General features: G+C 38.5%; 1 protein-coding gene across 15 annotated transcripts in view; it reads left to right on the top strand.

Annotated features, from left to right (window-relative positions):
• EBF3 (EBF transcription factor 3) overlaps positions 1-25000 on the top strand; it is a 232018-nt gene that overhangs the window by 145417 nt on the left and 61601 nt on the right. For 8 of the 15 annotated variants that reach the window (XM_078391220.1, XM_020786107.3, XM_020786105.3 and 5 more), the window contains 2 exons: positions 16477-16558; positions 21577-21721. In XM_078391220.1, coding sequence (XP_078247346.1) covers positions 16477-16558; positions 21577-21721 — 227 coding nt within the window. The remainder of the gene's footprint in view (positions 1-16476; positions 16559-21576; positions 21722-25000) is intronic. The other 7 variants (XM_078391222.1, XM_078391221.1, XM_072995400.2 and 4 more) reach the window with 1 other exon arrangement.

Genomic DNA, 25000 nt, shown 5'->3' with positions numbered 1-25000 from the left:
GGTGAGCCGAGTTAATAAAAGGTGTAATTCTAATTTTAAAACAATGGATCTTTGTTGTAGATAATACAGTTTAATGAAGAGGTCACATGCTTTTCTTTAGCAATAGGTTTTAAAAGAAATTTTTGCAACTGATTTTCCAAAATGCAAAAAAATTGAACAAACAAAGTAAACCTGTGAAAGTTGAAAGAAATGTCCTTTTGATTGGTTTATTTGAAATGTTGTCCTCACCTTTCTTCACCACATTCCAGCAACACAATCATGTATGTGAAAACACTTCAAACGTATTCAGTTTTTAACAACTGACATTCTGCACCAAGGAGTTAAATACTAACAGAGGACCAATGTAACAGACTTTCTTAAACAGTTAGTAAAATAAGATAAGATGCTAATATATAATCTATACTCCACTCTTTGAAATTTATCCTTTGTGCCTTACAGAAAAAAAACTGAAAAAATTATAAAATTATTACATTCAGCAGACAGCACTCCATTAAATGTAAAAATCCCATTTGAAGTGCCCAAGAATATAGCTGTAACAAAACTGGTGATAAATATGTGCCATTAAAGCACATAGCATGCACTGAGCTTTCCAATAATTTGACTACCACTGTTTGAAAAGTACCAAGTTTTGTTTCTTACCTTGTGGTACTGTGATAAATGAGGACAGCTGAAGAGGGGTGCCTGAAACTTCGGTGCTACAGTTATAGAGCTACCAAATGTTTAGCAAATGAGTTCCTTTTTCATGTTTTTTTTTTCATTCATATGGAATATTATGTTTCCTTGTGTAAGTGTAAAGATTAGTTATTTGGGCATTCTGTGGATGAAGGGAATTTAATTTGATTTTCATAAGCCTGTTTTACATTTCATAAGCCTTGAGTTCAGTGGTATAGAGTAGTGGATATTTCGAAGAATCTGTGGTTGATGTGGTGTGTGTTGTCTTCCTGCATGGGTTCTCAAGTATGTGAGATGTTTAACTTGTGGTTTCACAAGTCCACCCTCAGTGAGTTTCCATGGCTGAGCTAGGATTTGAACCGAGGTCTCCTGAGCCCCAGTTCATCATTCTATCTGTTATACCACACTGGTTGGCATACTCAATTTATTCAAACTAGATTCCAGTTCATTAGATCTATGCATTTACTTTATCCAATTATGTCATCAGTAGGTCAACCTCAAGCTACAATGCGGAAAGATTTTCTGACTTATTTTACAATATTATTTGAAGAGTTGCTGAGACGGTGTAATTGATATATTGTAAGCACTCAAAAAACTGCAAATGTACTAGTATTATTCTTCATATTTGACAGTGTTTGGTCATATTTCCAAAAGAAGAGGCATTCCTACCAACTAAATATAATACATTGAGCAACATATATGGAAATGGTAGTGTATATTTTAATATGTAGTTAAGACATTGATATTTCTGTATCGATATCAATACTGATATCTCTTCTAAGGAGCAATAGAATATCCTAATCTTCTCTCTGAAGCCAAAGCTTTTTTTAAGCAATTTAATTTAAAAGGTTCCATCTGAGTTTAGCATCAGGAGTTGCACTAAGAGTTAAGCATCAAAGATCAAAGCCAAATGTCAGGATGGGAGAGCAAGCCAGGGTTGCAAGACAAACCAGAAAGTAGGACCGAAAGCAAGACAAAAAGGGGTGAAGAGTGGTAGCCAAACAGAGAATCCAAGCAGATCCTCAGTTTGACTCCCAGCACCTTCTGAAAATGGTTGAGTCAAAAAAAATAAATAAATTAAAAACTATTGGCATGGTGTTTTATCATCACTCAGCCTCCAAATCTGAAGTAGGAAGTTCAGGGAGGAAGTTAGACCTGGATGAAAATGATGCACTAGTATGGAAGAGACCATTTCCCAGTCCTGCATTTTTTAAAGCAACCCACATGCTTACATTTAAATGTGCAGTGTGCTCAACCTTTCATTTAGTTAGTTTTTAAAACAAAAAGTGTTCAGAAAAACAGGGAGGTATCTGTAGTTGCCAGTGCCACAGAAGGGCCTCTTCAGGGCACTGCAGAAAAGGTCCAGAGGGACTGTTCACAGAGGAGGAGGAAAGATACAGGACAGGTGAAAATGAGAAAAACAAAACAGATTGTGAGAAGCAACCACAAGTATATACCCAAACAAGCTGCCCTCCATATACAAGAGCCAATTGGTTTCACCTATTGTCTCACAGAATTACATTTGCCTTCTTGGACTGTGAATACACACATGGGTGAATCATGTGAAATTCTGTGTGGACATTAGTATCAGTCTGTGGTCATTGGTTACTTTTCGATTGGGTCAGTTTTTCCTTTTGCTCAATTCAGAACAATTTCATATTTATTTATTTATTTATTTATTTATTTATTCATTCATTCATTCATTCATTCATTCATTCATTCATTCATTCATTCATTCATTCATTCATTCATTCCATTTTTACCCTGCCTTCTAGATTCGGGAATCTACTCTGGGAAGCTTACCAGATATAAAGATAAAAAGAGCATTGAAATAACTTTGATGATAAGAGCAGAAAAATCAATAAAGAAAACAGGATCCAAGCTATGTAATGGGAGGGGGGAAGGCCTGCGGAAGAACCAAGTTTTCAACTTGTTTTTAAAAAATCCCAGCGAGGGTGCCAGTCGAATCTCCGGGGGTAAGGTGTTCCAAAGATGAGGGGCCACCGCCAAGAAGGCCTGGTTTCTTGTTCTCTCCTTCCGGGCCTCTCTTGGGGTTAAGCCCCTCAACCTTCCAGTCTGGCTTGATCAAGTGACACAAATAGAGCTAGGTGGGGACAGGCGCTTTGCCAGGTATCGAGGCCTTAAACTGTTTAGGGCTTTTATATGTGTGCATTAGTACCTTGAAATCAATGTAGAAGCGAACGTGTAACCAGTGTAAAGCCGCCAGAGTGGGGGAAATATGTTGGTGTCTTTTCACCCCAGTTAATAATCTGGCGGCCATGTTCTGGACCATTTGTAGATTCCGCAGCAGTCTCAAGGCAGCCCCACATAGAGAGCATTGCAGTAATCTAATCTCGAGACTATGAGTGCAGGGACCAGAGTGGTGAGCAACCTGACATCAAGATAGGAGCGCAGCTGGGCATGTAAGTGGAGAATGATGTAAGTGGGTGAATCGGACCACAGACTCCACCTCATACTCCATGGTAAGGACAGCTTGGGGGTCCATCCATGGACCACCCCAAGCTGCAGACCACACTCTTCGTGGTGAGAGTTGCCATCCCAAAAAGAGAGTGAGCTTCCCAGACCACTGATAGAAGGGGCGCCAACCCTCAGGACTTCTGTCTTGTCCGGGTTCAACCTCAGTCCATTCTCCTGCATCCATTACTGTACGGCCCCCAGGCAGCGCTCAAGGGACTCAATGGCATCCACTGCTGTTGGGGGAAAAAGATGTAGAGCTGTATGTCATCAGCATACTGAAGACACAAAACCCCACACCCCCAGATGAACCAACCCAGAGGCTTCATATAGATTTTAAACAGCATTGGAGAGATTATTGATCCCTGGGGCACCCCACAATTGAGGAGCCACAGGACCAATACATTCTCTTCAAGCAGGACTCTCTGGGAACGGTCTTCCAAAATGGACTGGGGCCCAGCAAGAGCTAGGCCACCAATCTCCAATTTGGAGAGCCTCCCCAGGAGGATACCGTGGTCAACGGTATCAAAGGTGGCTGAGATCTCAAGGAGAACCAACAAGAACATTTTGCCCCCCTTGGCCTCCCTCAAAAGGTCATCAAGCAGGGCGACCAATGCTGTTTCCATGCCATGGCACGGCCTGAAGCCCGACTGGAATGGATCCAGGGCATTGGTCTCATCCAAGACAGCCTGTAGCTGATTGGCAACCACCCTCTCTACTACCTTGCTAAGGAAAGAAACATTGGCGATGGGCCTATAATTGCCAGTGTCGTCCGCCGCCAAGCTTGATTTCCTCCTAATGGGCTTAATGAGTGTCTCCTTAAGGGCAAAGGGAACCCTGCCCTCCTGGAGAGACCCATTTATTATAGCAGTGGCCCATTCAGTTGTTACGGGCCTGGCTGCTTTGATTAGCCAGGTTGGGCAAGGGTCAAGGGAGGAGGAGGAGGTACAACCTCAAGTGATGTCACCGGCTGAAAGTGAGTGATCTTCATTGGACAGGACAGAGTGCTGGATGTCTCTTGATCTACTGGCTTCAAATAGGGGGATAGGTCTCGGCAGATGGCCTCCACTTTAGATTTTTAAAAGGCTGCAAAATGGTCAGGTGAAATACTACGGGGAGGCCAGTCACTGTGACCAATTCCGGATAGGTCACATACTATATGGAATAACTCCGCCTGCTGGTTGGAAGCTTCGCTTATCTGGACATCGAAGTAAGCTCTCTTTGCAGCCTTTATCTTAAATATTAGTTTGACTAATTGTCTCCTGTTCTTTTTTTTCATTTTTTTCCAAATCGTACAATATAAAGTTAAGCATGATATTAAATACAAAAAAGAGAGAGAATACTTAGAAAAACCCTGATCAACAGATATTATTAAAATGCTTTCCTTAGTAAAATGTCTCATAGTTTTGTTCCATAACAGGATTTTTTTTGCTGTTTATTATGTTTCATTTATTTATATGCTGCTTTTCTCCCCATAGGGGACTCAGGGAGCTCACAACTACTCAAATCATACAGTTTGTTGTTGTTATGTGTCATCAAGTCACCCGTGACGTATGGTGACCTGATGAATGAGCAATCTCCAAAATGTCCTGTCCTCTTCCAAACTCAAGCTTGTGGCTTCCTTTATATAGTTAATCCATCTGGTATTTGGTTTTCCTCTTTTCCTGTTGCCTTCAACCTCTTCCAGCACCATTGTTTGTTTTTTTCCAGATAATCCTGTCTTCTCATTATGTGCCCAAAATAGGGTTGCCTCAGGCTCAACTTTTTGGTTTCCAGAGGTAGTTCAAGCTTGATTTGATCTTGGATGCATATAATAATAACAGTTAAAAATGCCATACAAAACTTTATATTTTTAAAAAAGTTATTATCTTTGTAATCTGTGCATCTGCTTTGAAGAAGCCATAAAATCTATAAAACATACCTTTTTTTAACAGAAGTCATCTCTGCCTGAAGCACCTGTTGTTGTTTTAAGCTTAATTTCTTTAAAGTGACCATTTCCCATAAGCTCTATCTGTGTGTGTGTTGGACCCTTCAATGTTTTCCGATGTTGTGCTATATCCATTCTAGCTATTGCAAGTGTTAATGAAATTCAGTGTTTAGATTTTCATTTGTACCAATGACTAACGAGAACAAGAAGGTCAGTATCATATTCATTTTTTTTGCCAGTCTTATACGTATCCAATTAACTATATTTTTCCATTTTTAAAAATCTTGGATATTGTAGCCACATGTGATGAAGAGATCCCCTGTACTTACAGCTTATCTAGCACAGTGGTGATACGCTAGTGATGTATTTTGAACATCTTTTACAAGGTTTAGATGCTATTTATCTGATTGTTTACATATTTTCCCACAAATTTAACAAAAATTGATTCAAATGGAGAGGTTGATCATTTTTTAATAAACTGTACTTTAGAGTAAATTTTTTACTACTCCCTATTATCTCCCTATTTGTGATCCCAAGTCCAAGTATATATTTTGTTTATCTGTCCTCATGTTGTGTTTGGTCAATTGTTGCATGTTTCCTCAAGTTATGTTATTGATCTAAGGGGTCTCGGTGTTAATTAATTATTTTCGTGGTAAAATCTGAACAAAATATAGTAGTATAGTAAAATAAGGATACAATCCATAGTTTTAAGCTGTATGACTGCTTCACACGTTCCAGTAAACATTCAGTGGTTTAGGTAACTGGCTGTAGAGCCAAAGGTTGTGAGTTCAACTCTTCACTGTGCCTCCCTAGCAGGGGTTGTACTCAATGATCCATAGGGTGCTTTCCCATTCTACAGTTCTAAGATTAGATTAGTCTTTGGTAGTGTTTCCCCCAACATCTCTTCCTCATGAGCAACCAACCATTTAGGAAAGGCTGGCTGGGATGGCATTGGGTTGTTCTAAGTTGCTATTGGCAAAACCAAGGGTGAGAAGGAGGAGTTTGGTTTTGTTTCTAATCCAGCATCTGGAAAGCGAAGAAAATTCTTGAAATCTGAACATGCACTGGGAGAGGAATTTCAAGTTTGCACTTTTGAGATTTTGGGTGCAGGAGTGTAGCCTCTAGTGCTGCCAGAACAAAATCTTATCTTAGGTAAAAGAAGCCATATTTCCCCTCTGTCCTTGGTTAACTCATGGTTTTGCATATCTCAGAGAACATTTCTTCTTATTTATAATATTTATAAAAACCTGCTCCATGCACACAAAGTGAAAAACTATCATGGGAACAATAAGGGCGCTTATATCAATTATTCTAAAGCTGTGGCTGAACTCTCCCCGTGCTTGGTTCATGACTCACCCTCTGTTGGCCTTTGAAAAAGAGTGCAAAGTAGATCTTTTCTGTTTGAAATCTGATTGATTGCGTTACTTTTACTGTGCTGTTTTTCCTGTCACTTAAAAAAACTATTGGATTTGCTTTACTTTTAGTGCATGCTGTCTTGAGCGCAGGAAAGGTAGCTAGCAAACGTTGTAATGAATTTATTAATAATAAAGAGCAATTGCCTTATCACACAGAATGCCAAGGTTTGCAGATAGGTGAGGAGGAAGCTAATTAGGCCTGAAATTGCATATTACTGTGTAAGTATAGGGGACTCTGAATAGAGAAAGCTAGTTCTGGGGGACAGTCTGAACAAACAGTTGGAAAAGTTTGCCTCATGTGGCATAGCTCCAGATCTTAATTTCATTCCTCACTCCAGATTATGTTAAGGTATTTCAGATTCTGTCCTGGGAACAACTCAAAGATTCCTTTCAGGAATGGCTAATCAGGATCAGAGAAATCAAGGCTTTTTTAAAGTGAATGCTTCCCTGCTGTCGCCCCCCCCCCATATTACATTTTGGCTTTGGATTGGTCAGTACATGCATTTTATAAGTTGTATTTGTTTTTTTATAACATCTGCAATTCAAATTCCAAACAATCCTGCATTCTTTCTAGTGTAGTGCTATTCTATGGGAATTATTATATGTGGAACATTCGTCTAGTAAGTACAATGAGAAAAAAAGGGGGAGGAGGTGATACTTGTCAAGGTAAACTAACTGGCAAAATTAAAAAGGGGAAGAGACAAAAAGCAAAATACTTTAAAGAGTAGCAAATTTTTAAGATCAGAATTGCAAAATTCATCAAAAATCATTAATTCGTTGATTCGTATTCAGCCAAATTGATGGCCCCCAACTTCTAAGGGGCACTTTCTGTGGGGGGGCATATATCTTGGATGTCCGAAACCTTGACAAATCACAAATTGAAATTAATTTCCATTTTTCCAGTTCACACCCATTTCTAATCAGAATCCACTTGAGACAGACAGTCCATTATATTTATTTGAATCTCCATAGTGGTCAGAATCCTGACCACGCAAGAATATAGATAATAAAGCGTAACACTGTCTCATCTAAGTAGCAAGTCATTAAACTTTCCTTTAGTGATTGGTGTTTTTAAATGGATTATTGTGACTCACTACTTTGAATGTTTTTAGTGTTGCTTTTGTTTACCATTTTTGTGTATTTGTTTGATCCTTTCTAGTATTTGTATGTTTACTGCTTTTAGCTTTAAATACTGTTTTTAAGCCACTTAAGTTCAGAGAGCCAAACTGATACCTAGACAACCTGGTACAAGAAAGACCCAGTAGATCAATGGTTCCCAGTCTTGGATCCCCAGATATTCTTAGACTAAAACTCCCTGAAGCTTTCACCACTGTTGTGCTGGCCAGGATTTCTGGGAGGTACAGTAAAAAACATCTAGGAACCCAATGTTGGGAAGCACGACGCTAGAGAGAAAAACAAAATTAGTACTTCCCAACTGCAATCAATTCTGGACAACAGTAATTCCTTCTCCCATACTTCGTGTGAGCAGCCTGTGCATGACTACAGACAACACCTCGAACTAATTATTACAGACAAACAAGAGGCAGCAAAACAGAGAGAGACAAAGACAGGAGCAAAAGCCCTGTTGCAATCCCAGTTGCCAGGTGTGCTCCCATATTTACATTTGTAGTATCATCAAGGGTTCCAATAACATCAGCCATGACATCAAGGGTTTATTTGCTCTTTGATCCATTAATGTGATTTATGCCATCTTCTGCAAGTAGTTCCATTCTATATAGGATGTGCAGGACAATCTCTGCACTAAGAATAAATGGGCACAGAATCTTACATTAGAAATGACAACACTAAGAAACCAGTTTCAGAACACTTCCCCTCCTGGGACATCTGTTACAGATCTCAAAGTGACTATTGTAGAAAAAAGGAATAATGAAGAGGGAGATAGCATAAATTAGCTACATATATTTCAGTGCATCTCTAAGGGCCTAAATAGAGATCAAGGCTTCTTAGTATTTTGTGTGTGTGTCTCTGTCTGTCTCTCTGTCTCTCTCTCCTAGCTTTCTGTAATATCATCCAAGTATTATACAGTGGTGCCTCGCAAGACGAATGCCTCGCTGGACGAAAACCCGCAAGACGAATTGTTTTTGCGATCGTGTTGGTGACTCGCAAGACGGCTTCTTCTATGGCCGTGCTTCACAAGACGATTTTTTTTTCACAAGACCGATGCTTCTCAGGACGAAAATAATTCATTTGTCTTGCAAGCTTTCCCATAGGAATGCATTGCAATGCATTCCTTTGGGAAACCGCTTTTCGCAAGACGAAAATTTTGCAAGACGCTGCTACTCGCGGAACAAATTACTTTCATCTTGCGAGGCACCACTATATCTCTTGACAAACTCTGACCTCTATCCCAGAAACAACTTGTAGCATTTCTGTGATAGCCTAGTCTACTGGGCATAAATTTTATCACTGCAGCAAGTAATTAGCAACTTGATAATTCCTATGTTCACAGATCTTGTCACTTTATCACTTTATTTGTTATATGTGTCCTTGCTCGGTTATGACTCTCAGCACAATAGAAATATGTATATGTATAAATATATAGGAAATTGTATTTTCACTCCTTATATCATAAGAAATGTACTGTATTCTGTTCCATGAAAACTCACATGGAAAGAGATCTGTTAGTTTTTAAAGTGCCAAAGTATTTTGCTTGTTTGTCCTCTCTTTCCCTCTTCTTTCTCCCCTTTAATTTTGCCAACATGCTGAGACAAGCCAAAATGGCTACTTCTTTGAAAAAAGTAGGCAAGTGTGTAGTGCCTGTATCAGTGTGTAGTTCTTGAGGGGGACTTCATGGGAAAAGGGGGGTACCTAAGACAGATAGAAATCAGCTGTTTACTTTATAAATCATAAGGTGTGGGAAGGTAAAAAGAAACAGGCTAATTTTTAAAAATAGGATAATAAGACACTGGCTTGGGTGAAGCAACTCGAATAAAATTGTCTAGATTTGTGGAGGTGTCTCCATTACATTTAAAAACATTTTGCATGTAAGAGAAGTATTTTAGTTGCACAGTATATTGAGCTACTATATGCATATCCATAAGTGTCCACCAGTCAGAATAGGGTTATAGTACTTTAACAATTATAGATTAGGAGGGTTTCCTGGTTCAAGCAGCAGGTTACAATTGGTAGTCCCCTCAGGTTCAATTTCTGAATCTGTGTATGAGTCAAAAATATTTTTTCTTAGGTCATCGCTTCTGAATGCTTTATATTATTGTTCGTTCGTTTAGTCGTTTAGTCGTGCCCGACTCTTCGTGACCCCATGGACCAGAGCACGCCAGGCCCTTCTATCTTCCACTGCCTCCCGGAGTTGTGTCAGATTCATGTTGGTTGCTTCGATGACACTGTCCAACCATCTCATCCTCGGTCGTCCCCTTCTCCTCTTGCCTTCACATTTTCCCAACATCAAGGTCTTTTCCAGGGAGTCCTCTCTTCTCATGAGATGGCCAAAGTATTGGATCCTCAGCTTCAACATCTGTCCTTCCAGTGAGCACTTGGGGTTGATTTCCTACAGGCACTTTAAGACTGTCTTGACACAGAACTACACTATAATCTGGAGATACAAATGTGGCCCATTTATGTTTTGTTTTTGAATTTATTCTGAAAAACATTAATATGTATTCAAATTAACTTGGAATGCGTTATGAAACACAAAATGATGATGTAGTAAAAATGTATTAATATACTTTAAAAATACTGTCCTCTGTCATAAGAAACACAGCAGCTGATAATAGTAATTTATATAATAAGGTGTTATTTATTTATTTCAGCAGTGTTCCTCATTGCTTCTCAAATAATTCAGGAATGCTGTTATTATATATTTTTGATTTTTCCATGCCTTTTTTTGTCATAGAGGGAAAGCGAGACTTTAATATATTGTTGTAAGTGATAAGTAAGAGTTAATTCCTATAGATATACTAGTTGAAGTATCTGTTTATCAAATATCCCATTAGAGCAGGGGTCTCAAACATGCGGCCCGGGGGCCATTTGCGGCCCCCCAGATGATAGTTTGTGGCCTTCGCCTTGCCTGCCCCCACAAAGCGCCCACACATCCTCTGCTGTCAAGAGTAAAAAAAAGCCTTGCCTCGTTCGCCGGCTCTCTCTCAAGACAGCACCTCTTGCACCCTCCATCCAGAACTGCAGCCTGCCAGCCAGCCCGTCTGTCTGTCAGCTAAGGAAACTCCTGGGCAGCTTCCTCAGGCTCTTGCTCTGATTGGCAGAAAATCTGATGCGGCCCAGCCTCACCCAGACTCTGTCTCTTGCGGCCCCCAGGTAAATTGAGTTTAAAACCCCTGCATTAGAGCATCACAACAGTCTTGTAAGATACTTTAGCTGAGAGCAATGATTCCGAGCCAAAGTTTCTTCAGTTCTAGTTTAAGCACCGCACATATTAAAACAACATATTAAGCACTACACATTTTGCATTGGAAATCCCATTCATAAATCATTCTTTAAAAATATAAAGTATGGGAACCCACAATTTGACACTTCTTAGTAAAATACAATATTTCTTCAAATGTTAATGACAAATCGTGTCATTTATGCAATTACTGTGATATATATGCGTGTGCATGTAAACAAGTGGAATAGGAACAAATTGCATTTTGAAGTGTCATTTGTGTAATTGCTTACAGTAGTAATTGCTTACTACTTCTGAGCAGAATCTTGTGTTTGAACATAGGCTTGTAAACTGAAGCTTTACCTTTTTCCTTGGTTGTTCCCATCACTATAGTCTGACATTACAGCTTTGTTTCAGCCTCTTGCTCACTTTCAATCACAGAACTAGGGTTTCTACAAGGTACAGTGGGGTCTTGACTTAAGAACGGCTTGAGTTAAGAACATTTTGACTTAAGAACCACTCTCATAGGAAAATATTGACTTGACTTACATACTTAGATTTGAGTTAAGAACTGAAAAAAAACCACGTGGGAGGCAGGGAAAGTGCAAAATTTGAACTTTCAGTTAACTGTTGGCCAGTGAAAAGGGTGCCTGTCTGCTTCCTCACTCCTCCCAGCATTTAGAGAGTGGATTAGGAGTCTTCAGACTGCCTGGTACTGCCTGGACTGTATTTTCCCTGCCTTCCCTGAACCTTTCTTGACCTAAGAAAAAAAGAAACAAAATATCCGCCTCTAGTGGTCGAAGGCGGAATAGCAGCTTCCCATTAGTTTCTATGGACGGAAAAGAGCAGATACGGATCAAATGGTTTTCAATGCATTCCTATGGGAAATGCAGATTTGACCTGAGAACTTTTTGACTTGAGAACCGTCTTCCAATACGGATTAAGTTCTCAAGTCAAGACCCCACTGTAATTGTTCACCCTGACTATTGCAACCCTCTTTGGTCATCCACGTTCATACCTCAAGCTGATCATCTCTTTTGAGAATTCTGCACTGAAAATCATTCATTTTTCTCATTTCTTTGACAGCATACCCTGGAGGTGGGTGAATGTTCGGCCCTCCAAGTATTGTTGGACTGCAGCACTATTGAGCCCTAGCCAGCATAGTCAATAATGGAAGCTTGGTCCACATCTGGTCCCATCCTTGAGCTAGATCATATAATAAAATAATAATAATAATGTTCCATCAAATTGATTATGACTTAAGGTGACCCTTTCCTGGGTTTTCTATGAAAAGTCCTCAGAGGTGGTTTACATTCCCTTCCTCTGAGGACACTCTAGGCCTGTGCAGCTTGCCCATACCTACGCAGGTTGGTTGTTTTCACATGAAGCATAGTGGGAAATTGAACTCCCAACCCCTGGCCCTGCAGCCAGATACAGAAATTACTCAGGTATCCAGCCAGCTCGATTATACCTCTCCTTAAAACTGTATGTTAGCTTCCTTTCTGCTTCTGAATCCAATACAAATTGCTCATCTTTACCTGCAAATACCATCATAGCTTTGCATCCCCAACTTTCTGCACTGCTATCATAATACATCCCTCTCTGTCATCTTTGCTCCTCCTCCGGTTGTTTCTTCTTCGACTCGGCTCTTCCTTGCTGGATCGAATGGCTCCATACCTCCACTGCAGTTCTCTAGGCTTGGAACTGCATTTCAGAACATCTTAGTTTTGCTACTTCAAATTCCATCTCAAAACTTACCTTATCTGTGCAGACTTTAGAATGATCTAGTCCTGATGTCCTAATGTAATGTAAGCAGAACAATTAAGCAAGCATGGAAGAAGAAGGCAGGGTCATGATAAAACTGGGGAGAAAGCTGATTTGCCTCTTTATTTGTCCTGTTTCAGCTGATGGTTAAAAACGTTTGTCTCACTTTGGTTTCAATAACATAAACTATGAGTGGGAAATACACCCTGTCATTTGCAGGGTGGCGTTCTGATAACAGAGGAAGAACAAACAGCCCTGAACTTTCTCACCCACCTCCACATGGCAAAGATTTGCAAGGAAAGACCCATGGTTCTCCTTCTCTTGGGTGGAGAGGAGTATGTAGGTTATTGTATAGCCTCCAGGATACTAAAGCGTGTAGAGCTACTTCCTAAGGATAAAAACTTTTAAATTGTATTAATAGATATTCTTCCCATGATTATCTCCAAGTTCTTGTCCTCTTCTTTCTTGTGTCTTCTTTGAATTGAATCTTACCCTGTTTCTCCGAAAATAATACCTAACCTGAAAATAAGCCCTAGTATAATTTTTCAGGATGCTCGCAATATAAGCCCTACCCCCAAAATAAGCTCTAGTTAAGTGAAACCCCGCCTTCCACCCTTGTGCAGCAACCAGAATGACATGACTGTATTTGAATAAATGTAGATTGTTGTACATGAAAAAAAATTAAACATCCCCTGAAAATAAGCCCTAATGCATTTTTGGAGCAAAAATTAATATAAGACCCTGTCTTGTTTTCAGGGAAACACAGTACTGTAGATGGTAAAGTCTTCAGGAGGAGGAGGTGTTTTTCTTAGATCTGCACTGACATTGATGATATTACTGGCTAGTGGCAGTAGTAGTGATGGTATAAATAAACATGTATACAATTATCTCAGTATGTTTGAGGATTCTAGAACTGAAACCCTACAGTAGCTTATAGAACACATTTTGGCCATGTGAAGTATATATAGGAATTAGAATGAAATAAGGATTGTTCTCAACCAGTGAAAATGCTGCAGAAACAGGCCATCAGAGGTTCTAGAGATGCTGATAAATAAACCTTACTACTAGCACCTACTAACAAAATAGCAGTCTCAATTTCATACATATATAAGGTTGATTGAGATACTTTCACTATCAACAATAGTACAAGGTTGCTCAGAAGCCCATCACATCCAAGGCTAAAACGTGATAGTTTGAAGTATGTAAATAGGTATTTAATCTACAGCCTAATAACCCTGGAAGGACTTACATTGGCAACTAATAGCGTCTATATGGGGGATTGTTGTCAAAAGTGTAGTGGAAAAGAAAAGGTTTAATCCTCACCTCATTTACACACATATTCCAGTCATGAAATGTTAAAAAAAAACATACTGTAGATACAATACCACATCTAGGTAAGACAGCTTCCTAAGTTACATTGCTTGGTTTTCTTCAATAATGCAATTGATAGGAGGAATCGACTGTTTGATAGAGACAAGACGTGGGAAATCTTCTGAATGCTACTAGAGAAATTAATAAGTAGAAGAGGAAACTAATTATTTGAATCCAGTTTTGTAGAATTGTTGCAGCAATATATTTGTGAATGAATTTTTATAGAACGTCCAAGAAAATTCAATATAATATCCTTTGCAGCACAGCAAGTGATGTTCCTTGTTGATTTGTATTTTTTGTTTTGTGGGTTCATACTTCTGTCCTTTGATATAAAGGCTAGAAAATGCAGGTGCATGGTTGTTCTTTATTTTGTTTTACAGTTCATTCACCAGGGGATAATTGTGGCTATTCACAATCATTTTATTAATAGGGAAAGGGACTATATAATCTCCAGCACGCCCTTCACAAACAGTGAAATCATTTGGGCTGCAGAGGTCACTTAAGTTCCCTACATCCATGCTGTAGGTGTATTGGGAGTCAGGAAAAAGAGAACGTGTTTGTCCCTTCCTACTCTCCCGTTACATGCTACTGAGTAGTGTGCACCAGATGGAGCAGTCTAATTCAGCAAGCCACTATGCAAGAACCCTTGCTTCTTCCTGTGAAGACTTGGAGTTGTCTTACATAGAGTTGCTGTTGTTATGTGTAGCTAATGTTTATGAGCATGAGGGTTGATGAATGCTTCATTGAAAGGAGAGAGGGCTTAAATTGCTACACTCTTGGGGACTCCACAAGAGTGATGTGTATAATTTAATTTGTGGCCTAGATGTAATCATTGCCCCCAAATAACATAAACCAACAGAATCTGTGGAACCAACGTAAGTGTTGTCTTAATATTGTGGGCAAAAAGGAAACCTGCAGCACCAATTAAAGCATTTTTTAAAAAAAAATGAGTTGGCAAAATGGAGATTTTAGGTGGGAATCATGAGTGAGGAAAGAACTAAGCTGTCATGATCAAACACAGACCACTTAGGCAAGAGCTGATTGGAAGGCTACGGTGTGCTAAGTTCCAGATCAGATGTATCTTAAGGCACTTCACTTTTCAGAAAAGAAATGGACATTGTTAAAAGTAACGAAGCAGTAACACATTCTTCCACCAAGAACTGCCCGTCCTACACGTTCATCCCAGGTGGGTTGTCTGAGCATGCTGACCCCAGACATCCTTCTGGCCCTTTTGCTGTTAACATTTTAAAAACTTCTAAAAACTTGGCTGTTCAGACAGGCATTTCCATCAATGGAAACCTGTTGAAATTACCAGCCTTAAGAGAACGATACTGCCATTGTAATTTTTTAAATATTTTAATGTGTCGCTCTTTGAATGTTGTTGTTTTTTATGATGTTGTATAAGTGATATTTATTTGTGTCTGTACTGATGTTTTTGTCTGACTGTGTGGTGCCCTGCCCAGGGTAGCTTGGATGGATGGGTGGTCTACTAAATCAATCAATCATCAGTCAAGCTCAAATGAGATATGAGGCCTCATTTGAACTTCTTGTTGAATTAAGGTGTTGTATAAGAATAGTCATGCAAGATCAAACCAAGGCCTACCTAGTCCATCTAACTGATAATTGGACCTGTATCATCTAGTTTTAGTTGTCATTCTAAGCTGGGCCAGGTGGAACCAAATTCAACTTGACTTGTAGAACATCTATGCTTGGTGAATTGACTTTTACATTGCTAGGCTGAATAGCTGTCAAGGTGTCTCTACACTTTAAAAACATCAACATCTTCTGTTCCCTTCTCCAATATAGATAGGGCCAGCGTAAAAAGTATGCAAATAAGCTAAAAAGATTTTCCACATATTTTCATGAAGCAGATTGCATATTTTGTGAGCAAATAAAAAACTGTTACACTTGTTCTTTAACTCCACCATATAAGAAATTGTAAGGTGTTATTTATTATGATGAGTATTTACTTTCAACATTTATTTTTAAAATACAATAGGTTCCCATAGGATACAGTATAGTCCTCTGTCTTTGTACTAAACAATTTAAATTCTTTCCTGCATATTTGTGTTCAAAAATAAGTCCTGCTGAGTTTAATGGGACTTATTCATAAGTAAGTATACATATTAGAGATTCCGTGTGTAGCTCCAAGCACAATAACTAGGAAGCAAGCCCTATTGGATGTGTGAATTCACTTCCTAGTAAACATTTTTAAGACTTGGCTGTTAATATAGCAAATTCCTTACCACTTAATTACAATATTTTACTGCCTGTCCCAAGGTGTCCATCATCTTCTCACAACTGGAAATGCAGCTGTCCTAAGCTATGCTACTGTGTGTATTGTCTTCACTTCCAGTTTTATTTTTTTATAATAAGAAAATATTTGATTTGCAACAAAACATCACTTAAGGTTATTGTTACAGAGTCTGTTGCGTTGTTATATATGTTCTGTATCTCTGACATTCCTAACAAATTTTAATTTTGTATTTTTGTAGATTTTTTCTAAAGTTTTTCCTCAAGTGCAATCAAAACTGTTTGAAGAATGCAGGCAACCCACGAGATATGCGAAGATTCCAGGTACAGATTTCAAGGAGTTAAGAATACTGCAGAAGGCTTGCAAGGCATGGAAAAAAGTTATGCAACTAGTTTAATTTCAACCCTGCTATCAATCTTGAATAGCTGGCAGGTTTAATTGAAAGATATATTTTTCAGTTCTTCAAGAGCTCTCAGTAGAGAAGCATGAGTTCTGGTCCTCTTCTTCCTAACTTTATTTCAGCTGTTGCTCCTGCAGTGATCTGAACAAGGCTAAGCAAGTATGTAACTTACTGCAACCTCCCCCCCACCCCACCCCAAATAAGCACAAACTCAATAGCAGCTGCTTCCCTACTGAGACACTGGAAGGTTCCAGCCTCAGGCCTGCACCGAGGCATTCCCATATGTATGACTGAATAGAGAAGCACTGAAGCCTTCGAAATGGTAACAGTGCTATCTTCAAAACTTTTTTTCTGTCACTGAGAAGTTAAATCTACAGAAACATTTTGCATCTGCCAAATACAATATGTTTAGTGATTTTTTTAAAAAAAAAATCTTGAATTTTGGTCTAATCTTTGCAATTTTCTCCAGATTAAAGACTAGTGTTTTTTTTCCAAAAAAATAAAGTTTTTAAAAGGATAGAGGTTTTCTATTTGTTACTTGTTTATATTTTCTAAAACAAAAAACAAACACAAGAACAAGAGTGACTCAAGACCATGGAGTATTAGCCTCAACAGAGAATTATTGTTTTAACTTATTGGTATCAGTTGCAGAACAATGCAACATTTTAATTTAGGAATATATTTTAGCCCCAGAGATGGTCTTGGAAAGAATACCTTGTAGTCGAACATTGCCAGATACCCTGTGTTAGAGATTTTTTGTACAGTCAACCAATCAAGTGAAGCTAGCTAACAGTAAATATTTGTGTAGTGAAGAAAAAAACTACCCTTCAGAACAATTTCACCAAGCCTCCATTTTTCATGCAGCTCAGGTGCATGTGGCATTGATAATATTGATCCATATGAACAAAGCATAAATTGAAACCTAGAATGAGTGGAAATGCACCTCTTGTCTCACCAGTGACTAAATCAAGCATCATTCATGAGTAATCTTGTGGTTTGCAGTGAAGCTATTGGAAAGTCTCTAGAAAGACATCTTTGGGTTTCCATAGCTCGTATGCCTACTTCTCAGAAGGTTTAAGTAGATTTATCAGTATGCCAGGACTTGCACAATATTTCCAACTTATTTTTTTAACTATCTCAGCATTTTTCTTTAGCTGCACTGCAGGAATGAACCAATAAAACAAAGGAGAGAGCATATGTACTTTTGCTGAACTACAGAATTTTTCCTTTGTGATTACTGACCTATATATCAGTGGTGGAGCAAAAATAAAATGTGTATTTTAAATAGTTATCTCTCTCTCTAGAAAACACATTGTGCTCTAGCAACTGTAAGAAAAACAACTTTGCTTGGAATTACACTTAACAAGCTTCATTCTCTGGCAATTTCTTGGATAACCTCAATCCTGGAAGCATTATATGTGTTTAGAATTGAGGATGTCAGTCACTTCTAAAACTCATTAAAAGCTAAAAACAACTGCTTTAATAATGTGGCTGTAGGGACTGGAATTTGGGGTGTTGGAGGTAAAGTCCAACTTTATGAATCTCTTGTAATGGATGTCCTGGAGAAGCAATACAGTCTGACTCTTCAGAGAAAACAGCAGAGGCTAAAGAATCACTGTATTCTTGAGAAACACCCTCCGGCTTCTCTCAAGGGGGACACAGATGGCTGCCTCAGAGGAGGCAGAATATACTGGAGAAGGTGCTGTAATAGCTGATAGCTAATTACAGCATGTGGGGAAGAAACCAGGATCAAAGGTGACCTAAAACAAAGAAAATAGGAAAGAATTTGCATCTGATGTCTTGGACTCAGTATTCTCCAAAGAGAAAGTTACCTTGTGTTTTCATTGTAGGATGCACCATTCCTCCTACAATTTTTTACCAAAAAAAAAAAAATGGTGCATATATATGAAGTTTATATATTAAAAAACTTCGGGGGGGGGGAAATGGCCAAGGGTGACAGCACAGAAGTGGTTAAAATGAGTATGGAGATGATGACTGAATGGTTTGAAATCATTTCATAAATTTGGCTGAGGGATCTTGTTATATGCATATGTGGCATTTTAAACAAAAGATAATAAACCTAGGCATAGACTCACGATAACGGGCAAGGGCTTTTCATAATAATTTCCTTTTCCATTATTTTATTTTATTTTATTTTTATTTTTATTTTTTGCAATAGCACTCTTAGGGTGCAGGTCACAATTCTGTGGTTATAGATGTGCATTTGCCTAAACATTTTTTAAAAAAATTATATTAAGGAGAACTTAGCACCCATAGTGATCTCTTTTTCTTGGATGAACTCTGATATTGGACATAAGAACAGAGCATATTCAGTTTTTTAAAGAAAGTTTGGTTGGCATAACATAATTAATCAGCTTGTACAGTAACCTGAGAACAGGTATTTTTCATGGATTGAAATTCCTTTATATTAATGGTCTGGAATCATAAGGTTTACATAACTTGCTGCAGTTAACTGTGGTTGATTAACAAGGTGCTGCAGACATCTTAGTTGTGCAATCAGGTGCATGACTAGGCATATAGCTAAGATTCACTCTGGTACTTTGTGAATTAGCTATACTCAATCATGGCAAGTTGTGCAAGCTTTATTCAAACACCAGCTGGATTTTACCAGTTGTCTTCTCAGAAAAAGTTTATGTCACTTTAAGGCTGCAGTCCTTTAATGTCCGAAAAAGCATTCAAATCCACTTTTTCCACTGTGTGAGATTTTTTAAAAAATACTTCTTCCTGGGAAAACCACAGCCTTGAAGTGATATATTTCAAGAAGTGAGTTCACAAAAGCTGGTGCCAAATAATACTTGTTAAACTTCAAGTTACCACACAACTGTTTGGTTAGAATGCTACAGTGGGGTCTCTACTTAAGAACGTCTCTATTTAAGAACAATCCAACTTAAGAACAGCTCCATTTGCTAAATTTTGATTCTACTTGAGAACAGAAATCCAAGATAAGAACAGGAAAAAAAACCTTTCCTGCTCTTTTTTTAACCTTAGATCATCTTAGGTTAAAAAAAAATTCTCCCCCTAGTGGGAGAGTACGTATTAACCAGCTTTGCATTAGTTCCTATGGGAACTAATGCTTCAATGTACGAACGCACCTCTGCGTAACAAAAAAACAGCCAGAATGGATTAATTGGTTTTCAGTCCATTCCTATGGGAAATTTTGCTTCAACTTAAGAACATTTCAACTTAAGAACACCATTCCAAAACGGATTAAGTTCTTAAGTAGAGGTTCCACTGTAGTTTCTATGGACGGAAAAGAGCAGATACGGATTAAATGGTTTTCAATGCATTACTATGGGAAATGCAGATTCAACATAAGAACTTTTCAACTTGAGAACCACCTTCCAATACGGATTAAGTTCTTAAGTAGAGACCCCACTGTAATACTTTGCATAAGGTCAAACACACAAGTGATTCTACATATTTAGCCGGCTGCTAATTGTGCTTCCTCACATTCAGCCATTGAATAAATAATCACATGTCTGACATGCAGTGGATGGTGAATGAAAAAGGAAAACTGTTTGCATGATTGCCCTTACATGCCCAGTTTTCCTCAATAGCAAATTGAAGATTTTTTTAAAAATAAGCCTTTTCCATGAGACTGGATAAACTTTGTAGTGCTTCTTTGACATGTGGATGCTAATAATGGAAGCCAAAGAAAGAAATCGTAGAGTTACTCCATGAATCTGCTGGGAGGGGTAGAGCCACAAGGTTCAAAGTCCTTCGGTGCTCCTGACAGATCTCCCTAATGGGAGGAAAACAACACCAGTCCTGGACTTGTCAGTCCTCCCTTTATCTTCCAATACAGTGGTGCCTCACATTACGACGTTAATTTGTTCCAGCGAAATCGCTGTCTTACGAAAATTTCGTAATGCGAAATTAAAAAGCCCACAGAAACACATTAAAACCCGATTAATGCATTCCTAGGGGCTTGAAACTCACCGTCCAGCGAAGATCCTCCATAGCACGGCCATTTTTGCTGCCTGTGCAGCGAGGAATCCATCCCAGAAAGGAGTGGGGAGCCATGTTTTTTACCCAGTGGCCGTTTTGAAACCGCTGATCAGCTGGCCGAAAATCATCACTTTGCGATAATCAGTTCCCGAAGCAGGGAACCAATCATTGCAAAGCGAAATTCCCCCATAGGAAACATTATTTTGCGATCGCTTTTGCGATTGTAAAACCTTCAACGTAAAGCAATTTCGTTGTAAAACGGAGCGCTCGTAATGCAAGGCACCACTTTAGAATAGAAACAATTTAAAGGGTGGGGGAGGCTGGAAATTACTCCTAATTGTTTTCCTTGCTTGCACAGCCTGGTAGGACTTCAAATAATGTGGTTCCGCCAATTTCTGCTCTCTCCCCAAAAGAGACTAGATGGTAGGGTAGCTATGCAAATTTAATTGTGAAAGTGACCTAGAGACCATTTCTGGAGAGAAAACAGACAGTTATATGTAGTTACTCATTTATGAAAAAAGTATTTTTCCCCTCTGACTTGGAGTACTCTCAATTCTTCATTTGAAGACAGTCTCAAGTGTACAGATTTTAATTGGATAAACTATCTAATCAATATATCAACAGATCAATCAAAACAGTAGCTTTTTAAAATGAATGGTTAGAGGGACGTTTCTGAAAAAAATGGTTAGAAGAATATTTTCCCTGAATTGAATTCATTTGTTACCATAATAGGAGATTAAACTCTAATTAGTGTGGCGAGTGTTGAGGAGAGAAAAAACTGAGTTAAAAAATCTCCACTGATAGCCAAAAAAGAAGTGAATGAATAAATCTGTGTAGGCAGAAAAGAAACAAACTGTATGATTTCAGTATGTCCATAAAAATAAGGTTTATTGCAGGTAGTATACCACATTTTCTGAATCTATATGCTTCAAAAAGGAAATGTGTTTCTTTCTTTTCTTTTCTCCCCCCCAGGTTGTTGTATCAACAACAGTCAATGTGGATGGCCACGTTCTGGCTGTCTCAGACAACATGTTTGTACACAACAACTCCAAACATGGAAGGCGGGCTCGCCGCCTTGACCCCTCAGAAGGTACGGCCCCTTCTTATCTGGAAAATGGTAGGCACACATTTACATGCCTTTTTAATTTGCAATGCTTTTTTGCACCATATTTTATATTTCTACTATATTTACTTTCTCTTTTACTACAATATTTACTTTTCTCTTCTTGATCATTCCAGTAAAATACAGAACATTAGCATTTCTGATTACATTTATAAAAGAAAATCATTCCTTCTGTGTTTGTTTCTGGCTTAAATTTCTTTTCCCTAACATGTAACATTTTGCAATACACAGCCATAACATTCTTTCATTCTTCCTATATGTTTTACAGTTTTTTTCTTGCTATTTCAGTTTATTTTATTTTATATTGGCTTGCCATAATCCGTAGTCTAGAAATACATTCTCTGATTATGAATGTAATTTTAAGTGGATCCTTAAAAAAACATTACCAACTCTATAAGGAATTTACCGTGAGGTCAGTTTCCTGTTCTTCTGCCCTACTGCAGCAGATTAAGACCCTACCAAGGTTCTGTAGGAGAAAAGACATGCTTTCCTCCACTTATATTCAATAAAAGTGACCTCTCATCTGCTTTCACAAAAGAGCTAGTGTGCAAAGGGAAAAAAATAGTTTAAACTTAGGGATAAGTATAAAGTCACCGCTTCTCTTATGCTTCATATGCAAAAATGTAAAGCCAGATAATTACTTATCATCCACTTAAGGCCAAACCTACTTACCCAATGAACCAATAAAAAAGTCATTGATGTTCTCCCGCCATTTTTTTGTGAGTGTAGATATATTGACTAATATTTACATATTGCAATATATATAATCCATACATTTCTATCAATGTTACAATTCTAACAGTGTAAACAATTTGAGAATGACTTATTTGTTCATGGAATTTATATGCCATAAAAAAAAAAACTTTCCCACATTTCTGACTAGCACAGAGATGGTACTCAAAAGGGCTTAGATCCCACAAAAATAACATGGTAAAATTAATTATGCCAGAATATATAACACCATATAAACCAGTGACGGCAAATCTTTTTGGACTCGCATGCCCAAAATTGGGGGGGGGGGAGAAAGCAGTGGCTGTCATGTCACCCGGAAGACCGGAACCGGAAGTGGCAGTTGCAGGGGTAATCATGGCAATGGACGCAAAACAGAAAGACAAAGGGGGAGGAATCATGGCGACAGGCACAGAACAGGAAGAGAAAGGGGGCAATGGACACAGAACAGGAAGAGACAGGGGGAATTCCGGCTGCAGCCACTTCAAAAGGTTTCTATCCACAAGGGCGGGTGAGAGGGCCACTAACTCATTGTGTGCCAGAAGAAAGGACTTTGCGTGCCACCTGTGGCATGCATGCCATAGGTTCGCCATCACTGATATAAACCATAATAAATGTTCCAAAACCTCAAAAATCTGTGACAATGTGTAAATAGTTGGTGTCAGGATGCAATCTGGTTGTGCAAGGAATAAGGATCCCCTGAAAGTGATTCAGATAAAAATCTTTGGCTCCCAGCCTATATCAGTGTCTGGTCTAAACTATTTAAAACAACAGCTTGCAAAACTCCTCCAATCAGTGACAAGTTATGCTTAACTACAAGTAAAGAAGTAATTCCTCAAACAGTGTACTCCTGCACACTGTGCATAGAAAAGCTATGGAATTTGCTGCTACCCAATGTGATGATGGCTATCAGCTGACAGATGTAAGAGAATTGGAGAAAGTTACGAGAAAGTTACGAGAAACATCAGATCACTGGCTTCTAATCATGGTGTCTATAGACTACCTGCGGGATCCAGTGCACCTTAATTCTAAATATCAGTTGTTGAGCAGCCCCCCAGAGGTCAAAGAATCTTGACTCATTTCCTGCTTGAGCCATTTTGGGAAACAGGACACTGAACTAGATGGGCCTTTGCTTTGACCCCCCCCCCAGCTTTTTGTGCTTTCTTAGATGAACATCTGTAGCATTTGCATTCAGACTAGATTGTAGCCTGATTTAGTACATTGTTTAAGTGACAATGCTATAATAGAACAAAGTTACTGTGCTAGCTTAGTAGCTTGGTTCCATGCAGTTGGGTTCTGCATTGTAGTGGCAAAATGTCCAAGAGCCAATGGGTTATTTCCAGACCAGTGCCATATGTCCATGGTGTTGCTGGCATTGAAGAAAACCACATGCTGTGGGAAATCAATGCAGTTGGCCATTTTGAACAGTAACACTATGTTATAGAACTCAAAAAATCAGAATGAGGCTTTCATATCACATAAGTGAATCAATCTTTTGTTTCTTAATGCATATACAGTACGAAATACATAACATGTAGTGATGAACAAAGCAAATATATAAGTTAAGTATCAAAAATAAAGTGTTACTCTCCTTTGCCCCATTTGTTTTTCTTCTGTAATAACTAAGGAAAAAGAGAACAAAAAAAAATTCAATAATTAAAGATTGCCCCAAGCACAAAAGTCATTATAGTCTATGACGTATTGTTTATCTCTTTCATATGTACTAAAAGTAGGTGTGTGTTTTGCCTGGCAACCATCACTAATGAGGTTCACAATTAAGAAGGTTAAATCCTCTCCTAGTTCTTGCTTTCCCAAGAGAGAGAGAGAGAGAGAGAATGAATGAATGAATAGTGAGAAATAACAAGAATTAGGAACATTATATGTTCAGGAAATTGTGCTTAGCCCTGTGGTGTGTTAAATAGTAATCTACCCCCAAATTCAGCATCTTCAGCAAAATATAACTATTTATTTTTGCAAGTGGCATAAAAATTATTTAATTCAAAGCAGAAAATGAAACTAGCATAATAAAAACTAATTGTATACTACAAGAATTTTTTCTGTACCACGGCTGCTTTGGGATCAGTCTGATTGATTGGTTTACATGAATGTTAAAGCATAGTGTAAATTCCACACCCATTACTTCAAAAGAATGGGCCCTAGAAAGCCAAGTGGTTTTCTGCCCAACCAAATGGATTCCTTTTATCATAGCAACTGTGACTGCAAACAGAAGAATACTTAAAGAGAAAGGGAAAGAACAGCAAAGAGTGGAAATGACATGATCACCAGGTTACTGCAGTATTGGTGTGATGTCATGCAATACGCTGCCATGATTGTTAATGTATTGGGCTTGATCCAAACTGAGTCATACCTAGAGCAGACCCAATGAAATTGTGTCTGAAGTCAGTCACAGGTAGCTTAAACTCTGTTGATTGCAATGGTTCTGTTCTAAGTCTAATTAAGTCTAAGTCCACTGTACTCTATCCTAAAGCTCTTAAGTTGACACAGGGTGTCTCAGGGAAGAATATTACAGGATGTTCATAGTAT

Source organism: Pogona vitticeps, chromosome 3 (genome assembly GCF_051106095.1).
Source record: "Pogona vitticeps strain Pit_001003342236 chromosome 3, PviZW2.1, whole genome shotgun sequence".
NCBI classification, from domain to species: Eukaryota; Metazoa; Chordata; class Lepidosauria; order Squamata; family Agamidae; genus Pogona; species Pogona vitticeps.
The sequence above is the reverse complement of the archived record's forward strand: the minus strand, read 5'-3'. Positions and strand labels throughout refer to the sequence as shown.